At 43.3% G+C, this 14,115-nt stretch overlaps 1 protein-coding gene across 2 annotated transcripts; it reads left to right on the top strand.

The window, feature by feature from the left end:
• The first annotated feature begins 4,655 nt into the window (after positions 1-4,655).
• znf217 (zinc finger protein 217) lies at positions 4,656-13,179 on the top strand. Of its 2 annotated transcripts, XM_079170203.1 has the most exons (6): positions 4,656-4,741; positions 6,348-7,735; positions 7,913-8,020; positions 8,133-9,524; positions 9,608-9,735; positions 13,055-13,179. In XM_079170203.1, the coding sequence occupies exons 2-5, from the start codon at positions 6,385-6,387 to the stop codon at positions 9,721-9,723; spliced, it is 2,967 nt and encodes a 988-aa protein (XP_079026329.1). In that variant the 5' UTR covers positions 4,656-4,741; positions 6,348-6,384; the 3' UTR covers positions 9,724-9,735; positions 13,055-13,179. The 2 variants fall into 2 exon arrangements, with proteins under 2 accessions (XP_079026329.1, XP_079026328.1); XM_079170202.1 differs by lacking the exon at positions 13,055-13,179 and having other exon boundaries at positions 9,608-11,281.
• The last annotated feature ends 936 nt before the right edge of the window (positions 13,180-14,115 follow it).

Genomic DNA, 14,115 nt, shown 5'->3' with positions numbered 1-14,115 from the left:
TGGCACTTAAGGAGAAAAAGTGAGGTATTGCCTGCACAGTGTAAGACATGTGGTCCGTTGTCAGTCTTCTCCCCTGGGGATGTTTCAAACTAAAAGGAATGTGGGACAGGATCGCTGGTATATGCTCATCACTATACATAAAATCACCACTTATTACCATTCTCTTAGAATGAAAAACTTTATAGTACCCACAATGCATCTCACCACCACTTCCTGATGTCTTCATGCTGGTATTAGGAAATTCACTCAGCCTTTTTCCGCAAAAGAAACAACAGTGCAGATGACGGTAACAGCTGCATGTCCCTACACGCAGTACGCCAGAGTTGAGATTGTTTAAAGGGAAGGCTTCTCTGTACAATCTGGTCAATCCCTTCTGTGTGCGATCACAGACAGAGTGGAGCTGGGTGTCTTATTGAAATGGAAAACGGTTTACAGGTATGTATTTAACAGTGCATACAGATTGTACACACTGCAAGAGATCTGCTTGACCACCATGTTGCTGCAGTTCATCCCGGGACAATGGATGTGACTGTGTGAATGCACCAAACTCGGAGGGGGGGCGGAACAAGGGAACAGTGGGCAGGGAGGCCTGACAGGAGGCCTGCTGTCAGCACTAATGTGCATCACGGCACTGCTCGCTAGTAACAGGTCTGCTCTGTGAGGAAACATTAGGGTGAAACAACTCCGGGGACCAGTGGGGGAAAGACAGTAATCGCAGATTCTGAACAAATGAATGGTAGTGATCTTCTACAGGCCAGTGTCGGTCACTCTAACCGAGGGTGAATCAGCAACTCCTACAGGCCGTGTGTGTGTGTGTGTGTGTGTGTTTGTGTGCTGGGGAGGTATTCTAATGCAGATGCTCTCAAGTGACTTTTAGGGTTTGTTTTTGGGGGGTCTTTTCAGTGGAATGTTACATCCTGCTGGAGAGACAAAAGGTGTCTGTAGTTTGATAATGTAAATGCTATAAATGACTGAAACGTCACTGTTATTCAGTGTCGTGTGTCGGAACATTTGCTTGATAATCAAATCAGTAATGCGATCATGTCTCAACCTCCACTGAAAGATGATATGGTCAGCTGTGTGTTGATAAAAAAAAAAAAAAGTTTGAGATTAAAAGCTTCCATTTTCTTTTTTGTACTTGGTATGTGTCCGTGAAAAATGTGTTGCAGCCAGTTGCACTGGGGAGATATAAACTACACAGAACTGTAAGATGACGGGTGCTCAAAACATAATTCACCGTGCTGCTACAGAAACAGTATGACGATGGTAAATATTGATCAAAATGGATTTCTTATGGAAGTTTATTCTTCATGAATGCGTATTATGGTAGAGATATCACTCCAGAACACAGACGATTTTAGTGTTGACCTTAAACTTATGGATTTGTATCTTTAGGATTGGCATGATGAAATATTTGTGTCGTAACTACAGACAGTTTGGACTGATCTTGTTTTGGGAAAAGAAATGTGATATTTTAACCCTGTGTACAGAGAAAATCTGTCTAAACTGAGGTGCGGTATTGTCACTTTCAAATATGAATTATTTAAGGGAATGTTCCAAGTCTAGTTAATGTTTGAGAGGAGATTAAGGTCAGAACAATCATTATGCTAGTTTGTCTGGCTTTCGATGATAGAGAGAGAGAGAGAAACAAATTAGTTCAAGAGGATTAATCCAAGCAGTCATCAAAAGTATTCTTTCCATGTTTATTAAAATTATAATGGTGAAGTAATTATTGAATATTGACCAGAGTAAACATATTTTGCTCATTTGTTTATTAATATAAGTTTCTTCTTCATTGTATTATTTGCCCATTACTGGGCAACAAGTGATCCACTTTCCATTATATTTCTTTTTTTGTTGTTTTGTATGAGTAACTATGTCCATATGGGTCATAATGGAATAAAGACTTTCAGTCAAACACGGTGATACATTGTACTTTCACCCTTTCTCTCAATTTATCCTCAGGAAAGAGGCCAAAATATTTCAAACACATGACGACCTCAAATAAAAGGAATGCTTTAGGTGACTGATGACATTTCCCCGATGATCAAAAACACAACAGCTGGTTGCACTGAATAAACACAGGAATGAGAAAGGAGATTATATATTATCAGTGTCTCTCAGGAGCGACACCAGGATTATGCAAGAAGGCAGGCTGTGAATCTGGAGGAGAACAATGCAGTCAGCTGCTCCTGACACGCCAAGACAAAAAGAAGCCACCGCAGCCTTTCCCCATTCGCTGATCCAGTTCCTATCAGGCTGTCTGTCACATAATTATTCATTCAAGCATTTTTTTTTTTTTTTCTTCTCTTTATCTTTAATTAAAATGAACTGCTTTCGGTTTGAATGCATACGTGTATGTTTTTTTTCTTTTTGATGAAAGATACAATCTGTATCAAAGAGTTAGAGCAAAACTGTGGCGGTGAAATGACATTAGCATAAAGTCAAACAATATGACAAAGTTAATTAAATCAGTTAAAAGTAAACAATGCTTGTGTACTCGTTGCTGTCATTACTGCTGGGGAAAATTAAGGCTAATTAATAAATTGCAATGTATAATTTATGATGAAATTGCCATATCTGACAGAATATATGTCTGGTTAAACCACCACCTCCATAGAGAGTTTTTTTTTTATGATAGGATAAAACATCTCCTGGTAATTTCATCATCCTGAGGCATCAGACTGTTTCTCCAGATTGATAGCCTTTCACAGAGCCTTTGTGGCCACAGAACAATAGGAAATGAGCGGGAGGCCTCTATGTGTCACATGTGGTGCCTTTGATTAACATACTAGACTTGTTTGTGTAACAGGATCTCAGGGTGAGGCAAGAATACCTAAAAAATGAATCAGGGTATTGCAGGGGGTAAGAAAAAATGTTTTAATGTAGGGCCGCACATATAGGCTGTTGAGTCTTTACACACCAACAGGCTGTTTTAGTTTGTACTGCAGGTACTCAGAGAACACATGGCTTATTCAGGCCAAGATTTGATCAGATGAAATAAACATTGAAATTGTTTTAACTATATGTACAATAATAGCTAACATGCGATAGGCATAAAGTCTCTTTATTCGTGGTATCTGGCACGTACACAATAATCCCATTCATTACTGCATTTAGTGAAGTCCGCCTGCCAAACCTGCAGATCTACTTGTGATTTCCTTATATAGAGAACACCGGATTGGTCTGACCTGTTTGTTAACAAGGGTTTCAAAGCAACTTTTAATACATAGGCAAAACAGTGTATACAAGAGGGAGTAAAGGGGCAACAACCCAGCCTAGTCTGAGAGACGGGTTTGTTCTTTGTTCACTGTTCCTTCGCTGGAAGTGTTTGCTAATACTTTTTTTTCTTCTTTCAGACATTGCGTCCTCGCGGATAGGAGGGTGTTTGTGTCTCAATAATGGTGCACCCTGAAGTCTACTGAATATCCTCATTGATTGCACAATGTATGGATTTAAGTTACCATCAACGCCTGGTGTCTCTTTGGAAGGGTTTCAGGGTGGAGGAGGGGCTGTTAGTCAACTTCACATTAGTCAGTGGGTGCTATACTGTAGGTGATGGTCTTTAGCTCAGTGTATTCTTCTTAAAGAACCGAACAGTTACTCTCCATTATTCCTGTCATAATTTAGCATTATCATTAGGATTAATATAATATAGTATTAGAAGTTTGGCTATGTCCTATTTTAACAGAAGAAAGCATCCCCTTTTTTTAAGTTAAAACATTACACATTTGCATTAAGTATATGGCTTCATCACATGTACATTATATATAAAACTGGCCTGCTTTGAGTTATTTTAGCATGTTTGATAAATGGGAAGAAGCTTGAATTTTCTCATGAGTCAACCAACCTGCTTCTGCTTCAACAACAAAAAAAACGAGAAACCTCATGTAACTGTGAAAAGTTTGAGGCACCCCTCCCCCATCTCCACATGGTAGCTGATGCATGACGTGAGAGCGTAGAAGAAGGGCTACTTCTTTAAAGGTAGGTTGAGTGCAGCATTGGGACTACATCAGAAACAGTTGTTGTTGTGTAGCCTCTGGCTCTGAACAGCATTAGGAACGCACTCTGTGACAGTTTACACGTATTAAAGTAGCGTTTAATGCGCGTTATTATACAGGCGAGTCCAAAGTCAGTGAAGTAAACACAGGAAGAAAAACATATTAGATTGTGTGACGTTATGGAATTGTAACCTGGCTGTTTAAAAACACACGACAGTGATTCAATGCCAAAGACTGTCAAACCTGTTCACGTATCTGGTAAGTAAACGGCTCTTAACAATATGTCATAAAAAACACGTTTTAGTATGTTCATATGAATTCAAGCATTGCTTCTTCTTTTTTTATTGCCGTGTACCAACACAATGCGTAAATCCTTTTATCTGTTATTCGCGACCACGTGACTGCCCTGTGGTTTTTTGGGGGGGTTGTCGTGCACGCGCTCCATCTTCCCCCTTGAGAATCGCTGGAGAGAGAGAGAGAGAGCGCGCGTCAGAATTCAACAGCTGCACAGTGAGGACTCGCCAAGTAGAACAAAATATGATTCACATTCAAACAATTGAATAGGTGAGCTGTGCACCTCCTGCAAAACGCGTTTTTTTGTTTGTTTGTTTGTGTGTGTGTCTGTGCGCGTGCGTGTGCGTGTGCGAAATGAAGAAGCAACTCAACACACACTGCTTCGCTCGCCCGTAGTATCAGTGTCATTAATAATCCGGAAACCCTCAGTTGGAAGGTATTGTTTGGTGAGTTTCTACAGTTTGGTCGAAGTCGAGACAACAGAACGTGCGAGTTAAAGCTAACGTTGGTGTCGTTAGAAATGTGGACTTAAAGGAGTTAACGTTACCGTGTTGTTAAAGTTACTTTACTTTAATCCGGCGTTCCAACAAATCAATAAGCAGCAACGTAAGTACACACATGACCGTGTGGTTATTGTCTGAAGCAATCTGTTGCCACGAAATGAACGTTATCGCTCTCGGAACGTGTGTTTGTAGTTGAGTTCATGTAACGTTACTTAAATGACTCGTATGATTTGAAACCATCGGTTTAACGCCAGCAAACACGATATGATTGTTGAGAAGTAACACCCCAATTCCTCGTGCTGTGCTTATTATACACAGATAGCAATGTAATAACCACTCCGTTTAAAGAGCCGCATTGACTTTTGGTGAAGTTAATGAAACTACAACTCTGAGCAGCCCCCCCAACCTCACACCTCACGTGCAAACTAACGTTAATTGTAAAGAGAGCTGCGCTTGAATACCAAAGTGGCTAACGTTAACGCTGCCTCACACAAAGCAAACGAAGCACACTGGCTCATTATCGGCAGTTGCATGTGCTCACCTGGATTAAATAAAGTTCATTAAGACATGCTAATTAAAGCAAAGTTGAGCAATAAGTAGTAGAAGTGGGTTATATTATTGGGGGGAATAACTTCTTATCAACTACATTGCTCAGCCGTAACACTATAATGTATTTGGGTAAATGTAAAAAACAAACAAAAGAATTGCTTCTTGTCACAGAAGCAATATGCTTGGTTGTCAGTCTTTCATTTATATGAGCCGTAAGCCTTTGAACTTGCTGGTCCAGTCACTCCACCCTTGTGCCAATCAAACTAACAGCGTGATAGTTTATTCTATTATACATTCATACTGAGAGGTAGTCCCAGTGGTCACAAAAGAAAAGTAAAACAAAACCGGTATATGTCTGGAGCATCGCATTCAACTGTGGGACATGTGAGTCAGCGAGTCAGCTGAGGATTGTAGGCCAGTATAACATCAAACAGGTTTATATGTTAGGTGTCGGCTGTCTATTGTTAGTGCCTATCAAACAAAGTCCATGTAACAGTCTTGAGACTTTCGGTGTGATCTTTGAAACAAGATGGCGGTGAAGTTAAACGGTTATTGTGCCCAGAAGAATGCTGAATGTTACAGTAATCGTTTAATGTTGTGGTATTTTAATGATTTCTATTCAACTGCCGTGAGTTTTTTTTAATATTGACTGTTACTGTAAACAATGTAGCTTACAAATTCAGTTTGTTTTGAACAAACACACATTTAAATGTGAGCTGGAATGACAGTATGAACCTTTGCGTTCAGATTCACACAAACTAAGATTTATAAGAAAAATAATGCTGAGTAAGAAAAACAGTTTATTGTCTATGTTTTATTAATGGCCCGTACAGAGAGGAAATGAGTTGTCTGTGCAGTTGAATTGCTAAAAAAAGATACATTTCCTGTTTTCTGTGTGGTGTGTTTTTAACAGATTTGTATCTCAAGTTAGGTAACAGCTACCTGATCCTGTTTCTAACATTCAGCAAACTCTAAAAAACCCTTTTCCCACTGTTTCCAGGTTCCTAATCTGGACAGAGTGTACAGCATTGTTGTTGATGTTCCACCTTCAGAGGACAATGCCGACTCACTCGCTGCCACCGTTTGTGGAGAGCCCAGATGGACTTGCCCAAGATATTCTGATTGGTAACAATGCAAGCGTACCAGGACCCGGCTGTAGCATGACACCGCACACCATTTACTCAGAAAAGGCCATGTTGCAATCGGGAGGAAGCGTACCACTATCGTGCATGTTCTGTGATCAGACTTTCACTCATCAGGATGAGCTAGGACCCCACGTATTAACGCAGCACCCCACTACTTTCTTTGAGCCCGCCGTGCTCCGAGTTGAGGCAGAATTCCGGATCCCGGGGGAGCGACCCTGGCCCAAACCGAGCACATTCCCCACCGACAAAGAAGAGGTCCACAGCTGCATTGTGTGTGGTCAAGTGTCACAAGATGCCACGGAGCTGGAGACCCACACGAGGAAGCACAAGGACTACTTCACTTACTGCTGCAACGTCTGCGGACGGCGGTTTAGAGAGCCGTGGTTCCTCAAGAACCACATGAAAATGCACGTTAAACCAGGAGCGAAGAGCAAAGCCCAGCAGGATCTGGAGAGCCCGGTCACGGTCAATGGCGTCGTCCAAGACCTTGCTCCAGAACCAGTAGTCACTGTTTACAAAATGTGCATGGTGTGTGGGTTTTTCTTCCCTGACCACGACAGCCTGGCGGAACACAGCAAAGTACATAATCGAGAGGCGGAGTCGTGCAAAGATAAAGACGAGGAGAAAATGGACGTCACTACCGAATCCCTTGCCAAGCAGGAAACATTTCTTCACAGTCTAAACCTTATGGCTAAACCTCCGACAGGAAATGGCTTGCAACATGAGAGGTCATCAAAATGGATTCCCCAGCTGGATCCCTTCAACACATATCAGGCCTGGCAACTCGCTACGAAGGGCAAATTAGCAGTCGGTCCGAATAATATTAAAGACATTGGCCAGGAAGCCAGCACAGATAATGAAGAATGCGGCTCCGATAAGGAGGAGTTGACTCACATCTGGTCTGAGGGGCAAGGAGACAAAGCTCCGAAAGGGGTCCTCGGGAGAGAGCCCCGGTCTCAGCAGCAGACCGTCGTAGAGAACGCGGCCCCGCCACGCAGGTCTCTAATGCAGAAAAGTAAAGTCAAGGAAAGGCCAACCACTTGCGAGGAATGCCAGAGGACCTTCAGGACCTACCACCAGTTAGTGCTCCACTCCAGGGTCCACAAGCGCGAGAGAGGTGGCGGAGAGAGTCCAACGTTCTCCGTGGATGGGAAGTTGTCCAGAGCCGGCTCCCTGGAGCACGCGGAGGAGGGCTGCGAGGAGGGCTTGGAGGAAGCGGCGCTGACGGAGAACCTGGGTCCAGGTAACTTTCATGTTTCACTCACACGCGGTCTTAGTGGTGATGTAAAAACCACCCCTCTGTTACCAAGTGCTCCCTCTGCTGATGGGAGGGAGGATAACACCTGCCTTTTTTGTGCTTTATATTTTGTCCTTTTCCTTTCTGTGTATTCATTTATGTATTTGTGTCTTTTCGAAAAAGGTGAAGATGGTTTTGATCGATCCAAAGTCCGATCAAAAGCCTGCAGTTACTGTGGCAAATCGTTCCGATCCAGCTATTACCTCACAGTTCATCTGAGGACCCACACAGGTATATCCAACACGTTTGGCTTGAATGAATCATTCATGAATACGAGACTGTGTGCTGTGGCTTGTATTTTAAACTGCGCATATGCTTAACTGTACCGTTTTGCTGGTTTCAGGTGAGAAACCGTTCAAGTGTGCTTACTGCGACTACGCCGCAGCCCAGAAGACTTCGCTGAAATATCACCTGGATCGCCGTCACAAGGACAAGCCTTTCGTCGACATTCCCAGCAGACCCGGGCCTTCGATGCCCTCTCCAAACGACAGAAAACACGACGACGACAATCCTGCTCCAAATAGATCCAAACTCTGGGTTCCTGGAACCAGATCCTGTACCAATGGAACACCAGAGGACAGCAGAGGTAGTAGCAAGCTCGGCAAGCCGCTCGTACAGATGAGCGGCGAGTATGAGAAATTAATTGCCACGTCTGCTTACTCCCTGACTGAGCATGTAGTCGTAAAGTGCCCCAAACCTGTTAACCTGAAGATGGAAAGGAAAGAGATAAAAGACGAGAACTCCGAGGCCCCATTAAACCTGTCCTTAAAAGTGTCTCTCTCCATCCCCGCCAGTGCGGAACCCAGAAATGCATTAATTCCAATTGGCTGTTCGTTTTGTGCTTATAAAACCATGTACCCAGAGGTTCTGATAATGCACAAAAAGCTCACTCATAAAGACAAGTCAGACGGGACAAGAAAGAACGGATTCGGCAGTTTGAAAGACAAACGTTACACAGGTTGCCCCCCTGCGCTCGAAGGGAAAGACGTCACTCCACTTCCGATGATTGACCGGTGCCACCCTCGCCGAACCAAGTCCCCGCCCCCCCAACCCGCAAAACCACAAGAAAACACGCCCATTAAACCCCCGCATGCCCCGAAGCGGCCCCCCATCCATGCACCCGCGCACGAGGTTGTCGAAGAGACCCAGCGTCGCACGCATAGCGTCAACACGCATGGCGTCAACACGCATCCCAGTCAAGAATCCTCCAGGTACACGGAGCTCATGAGGAAATCCGACGCGGTGATCAAGTATGCCATGGACCGACCGGCCCCCCCAGACAGAGTGGGAATCGGTGAGAGGAGTTACCCGGCGAGAAGCGGCGTCCTTTGGCACGCGGATGCTGCCCGGCTGTGCCTGTCGAGCCGATTTGGGAGCCTCCCCCAGATGGATTTTGGTGAGCCTTCCAGCAAGAGGTTGAAGTACGCGGTACCTAGAGGCCGGGAGGCTGACACCGGTGAGAAGCCCGGCTTCAGAGGACCAGCGGGGAACGTGTCCAACAGGCTGCTCATCTCGGGGAGGAGTGTGAAAACCGCGCCGCAAATGTCCGCTCCATCCACAGTTTCTGACACCTTGGGTTCTTTGAAGACGTCGTCTGTGGCCATCGGGGGAGGCCTGGACGCTGAGTGGAGCATGATGGACCTTCTGCGCTCCTACACACCCAGTGACCTGGCGTCTCTCTATCACGGCTCACCAGCCAACCCCAGTCATGGAGGACTGGCCAACCCAAGAGCAGGTATGTATTAGGTTCAGCAGAGGTTCATATAGAGGTGCATATCCTAGCAGTTTGTGGAGTTAACATGAAAGGTGTTTTCTCAGGGGGCAGAAGCGCGCTGTACCAACACTTACCCACTCTGTCCAACCATCAGAGGAGAGACCCGTCGGGCCCTTTCCCTAATTCTCAACGCTATGGGACCACTGACAAAAGTACCTAAAGTGGCACCAAGGTAAAAGGTTGAAAGATATTTTGGGAAGTACACACAATTAGAGCTTCCTGTTTTTTTTTTTTCTGATTTTCAAACCCGGACCCGAATATCTCACCTGGTGCTTGATATAAATCAATCAAGTCATACTTGAAAACATTAAAAAAAGTATATTTTTCTTCTCTCTAGATTTGAACTGTACTGCTCCATTATTTTTTCCATTAACTTTTTGGAGAATTTGTTCAATATACAGATTAAAGAGAGACGTCTCGTGCTCAAAATGTCTAGGTTCCCCTAATTTAATTATTTTTCAACAGGGGGGAAATTGTGTTGCATAGACATTTCATGGCTGAGGCCTTTATTGTACATTTATTTTTTGAATGAAAAAGTGCAGATCGTCTCTCTTTTTGAAAAGGCTATTCCACCGGTGTGCACTGTGATATTTGTTTCCATTCACAACTGTTGCTTGATCCGTATATGACCCACACTAATGTTCAGATATCTGTAAGTGTCTGTGACATAACGGTACACTTTGTATGTGGGATAACATAAATATATCTGTCAGCTTTCAGTACATAGAAATGATATAAAAAAACGTAAGAAATATAATTTGTGTGAGAAATTGCTGCTTTGTTCACGTACTGTTTATGTCCAGGCAGTAATTAAGCACTAGTCTATTCCCCCATCCCCCCCCACCCTCCCTTTTCCAAGGCACTGAAGGTTGGGGATTTTCTGTTTTAATAACTTAAAGGCTTCGGCCCAGTGGTTCACAAACGGGCCACAGTAACGCGTCCTGTGTATGTTGAAGTGGTCTACCTCGCGTTGTGCGCTCGACGCTGTTATTTTTGTAAAGCTGCTGTAGCCCTCGTGTCAGCCGAGCCTCTGCACCTAGTTGTCTTATCGACTAGAGACGGATGTGTTTTTGTGGTATAACTAGACGGACATGTGTATTTGTCAGGCACCACATAAAACACAGACTCATGAGGTACAGATCCAACTGCTGTTGAGGCCCTATCGACCTGTGGCACATGATTGACTGTAACACAGTGTGGGTTGAGGAGTTCTTTGACACGCTTGGTATTGACGAGCCCGGGTTTTAAAACGCAACACAACTTTTGAAATGGCAAATGGCTATCATCTGCTTTAGTGGTGCCTCAAATCCATAAGCGGCACCAAATTTCACAAGTTCTGTTTGTGTATTAAATGGCCGTGCTGTATTATTTTAGACTGCACATTTAGTCACTTTTCAGGAGGTTTGCTTCACTATGCAGTCTTGGAAGTGTTATTTAGTTTCACGTGGCAGCAGTCGGTCCCGGCTGGTCATCACTGTGTAGTTTTGGAGAAAAAAAAAATACAGAAGCAGCTATGTTGATTTAATGGCTTGATTAATTACACACTGTGAACGAAGTCTCAGGTTAACGCATTAATGAGCCATTTAGTCTGTTGTGTCGTTGAGTGTTTTTGCCACTTTTGAAAGGCTTGGGTTAAGTTATTTCTTTCTTTTTTTGGGGGGTATTCACATTACTGGTGTACTTTATGTAAAAAAAATGAAAATATTGTTTGAGATTTGTATGACACGTTTCAATAATAAAGTGAGACGAAAAGCTGCGTGTTGTGTGTCACCTCACTGATGGGCCTCTGGCCACCCACAGTGTACTCGGTACAGAACAGAGATGTAGCTGCAGGTTGAGGGACTTAAATAAACTCAAATTGGTACCGGTTGATTTGACAAACCTGTCTTTAATTTGGACATCTCCCAGGTGTAGAGGTTACACGCACCTGGAGCTGAAATGCTTATTGAATCGTCAAAGAAGTGATTTTATGGTTGTATCATACCTCTAATATGCATAGCGCATACATCTACACTGTACACAGTTTTGCTTCTATAGACAGCATTTATACATTAACAGTTATTAAAGAAAAAGACAAAGAGAGGTGGTGGTTCCTTGACCTTTAACCTGCTCCCAGGGTAAACCCTGCAATGGCCGCTTTAATTGCTGACTACAGACTAGTCTGTATCTGATTTAGATCAATTCAGAATTGGATTGTTTTTACACAGCCACCTTTTCTAGCTTTTGAGTTAAGATTTCAGTCCTATCAATATGGATGCTGTGGCAGTAACATGTTTTTCAGAGTAATGCTCCAGTATCTTCAGTTCCTAACGAGAAAAAAACCTGGTGTCAAGTCCCCAAAAATGGAAAATGTCTGCAATAATTTACGCTAGACTAAAGAATATATGGTGATTAATGCATTTTCCCCATCAATGACCCACATTGCCCACTAGAGGGCAGTATTTACAAAGTCTAGATCAGAGCCATGTCAGATTCTGGTTTCAAAGCCTTGTATGTTCAGTCTGAATAGCAGACCTACATATGTAGCACAGTTATAAGTCACATCACTGTGGCCAGGTTGGGAATGGAATTACAAAACTATAATTCAAAATACAGGAGTATTCATTAGCCTTGATACTGAGCGGAGTAAATTACACACATCACTCTTCATTTGAAGAAGTACACTTCTCCATACAGGACAACAAAAACAAAAAAAACCCTGCTTGTTCTGCTCTCTTTGCTTTGCAAGTTGCATACTGAATGCTGCGCCTGTGGCCACGCCCTAATTGGTGATGTCATACAGGTGTTACCTGTTGGCAGTCAAAGGCAACACACCTGCTTTGTGATTCAGTGGGCATCTACTCCTTGAAGAATAAAGCTTTCTGAGAGAAGTTTGGTCACATCCTCTCCAAGACATGAGCACACTATTGTTGAATTCCCTCACATCTATAAACAGAGAAGACTGACAGAACCTATCGCGGCGGTGCATTCTGTAAACAACAAATTGCAAGGGACAATCTTCAGCACATTGAACACTTTAAACTTTGATTTCCACCCCCCCCCTTCCTCCCCTTTTGAGTAGACCACATCTGTTTGCTGTCTGTTCCCCTGGGCCAGCACTGTGTAATCTATTGCATTAGCTCACATTAGTGCATATCGCCCATGGGCCTTGGTAATCACAAACGCAAAATGAGCATTTCACTTAGCATCACCCTCATGTTCCCCCCACACTATGGCAAACTTAGTGCAAAGGCATGGCAGAGAACGCAAGTCGACAACAGCTTATGACATGCATCGCGCTACTCTCGGTCCCCGTGTCCAAAATGCTGCAAGGGCTCTCATGTCAAAAGTCCCTGTAATAGGCAAAGATACACTTTGAATTTTCACTCTGTTTACTTCTTGTTCTCTATGTTTTTCTCTGTAATTTGGGGGGCCTCAAGAAACATTCAAATATGTGTATTGCTGCCAGAAAGATGTGGCCTGACCTTCACCTACGTTTCTGTTCCTTGCAGATGAATGGCACTGCAGGCCTTCCTTTCATCAAAGTGCATCATTGCTGGGCTTAAAGAGACCTACAGTCATTATTGATTTGATACAGTAATGTAAAAAAAAATCAACACTGTGCATCTCTCAAGCAATTTCTTTCTCTGCAAGTTACGGAAAACAGATTTTATAGATCTAATTAGAACTGTATTTATTTTCCTACATCTTGAAATGTGTATTCCCCAATACCATGCCTCATTGCCAATTATGCACAGAGATCAACCAGAGATCAACCTGAGATGTTTCATGCAAATTCACATGGGAATTTTTATTTTTTTTTCTCAAAATGCTTTGGCATAAACCACCTGAGGTCTTCACAGCTCCTTGTCAAGCTTCTTTCATCACATTAGATTTTGTGTGATTCCGACAGCAGCCATTTTAGTGCACAACTCAATACACGAATGGCATTTTATGCTTGCATTGCCATCCATTCATCTGTTCAGTGTGTTTGGTTTTGGAGGAGGTTGTGGATACATCTGTGACTGTGTTTAGCAATTCCACCCTCTTTTCCTCCAGTAGACTATCAAATCTCCTACCTCCCCCTCTCCCTGTAAAGTAAACTTCATGTTTTTCTCCTTCCCCTTAAGTGCTCTCTCCTCTTATTTTCAGTCCTTTCATCACTCATAATTGTTGCCTCCAGATTGTCAACTTGCATGAATTAGCAATTGGGCCAGCAAAAGCGGATACGGTCAATTGTTGAATATCCTGTCAGAATTTGAGGCAGAAAGTCTGCTCTGGCTGTGATTGCTCATCATCGTCACCCCATTCCTCTGAGGAAGAGGAGCAATGTAATGGTTCCCACAAAAACAGCCCCTGGCCTAAGGAAAGGGATTTGGGTGTCTGGAGACAACAGGGGCCATATGGAGCGGGCTGAGATAGCAAGGCACATGTACAGAATAATGGATGACGTGTCATGTTTCATGTTGCCGAGGAGCCATCAAGAGACTTGGTTTGGGGAAATCAAAAGGCTCACATACAGCAAAAGTGACTGTTGGACCATTTAGCATTTTTTGTTTATTTTTATGTTGGG

The sequence above is a fragment of the Pholis gunnellus genome (assembly GCF_910591455.1).
Source record: "Pholis gunnellus genome assembly, chromosome: 2".
Classification (NCBI taxonomy): Eukaryota; Metazoa; Chordata; class Actinopteri; order Perciformes; family Pholidae; genus Pholis; species Pholis gunnellus.
The sequence above is the reverse complement of the archived record's forward strand: the minus strand, read 5'-3'. Positions and strand labels throughout refer to the sequence as shown.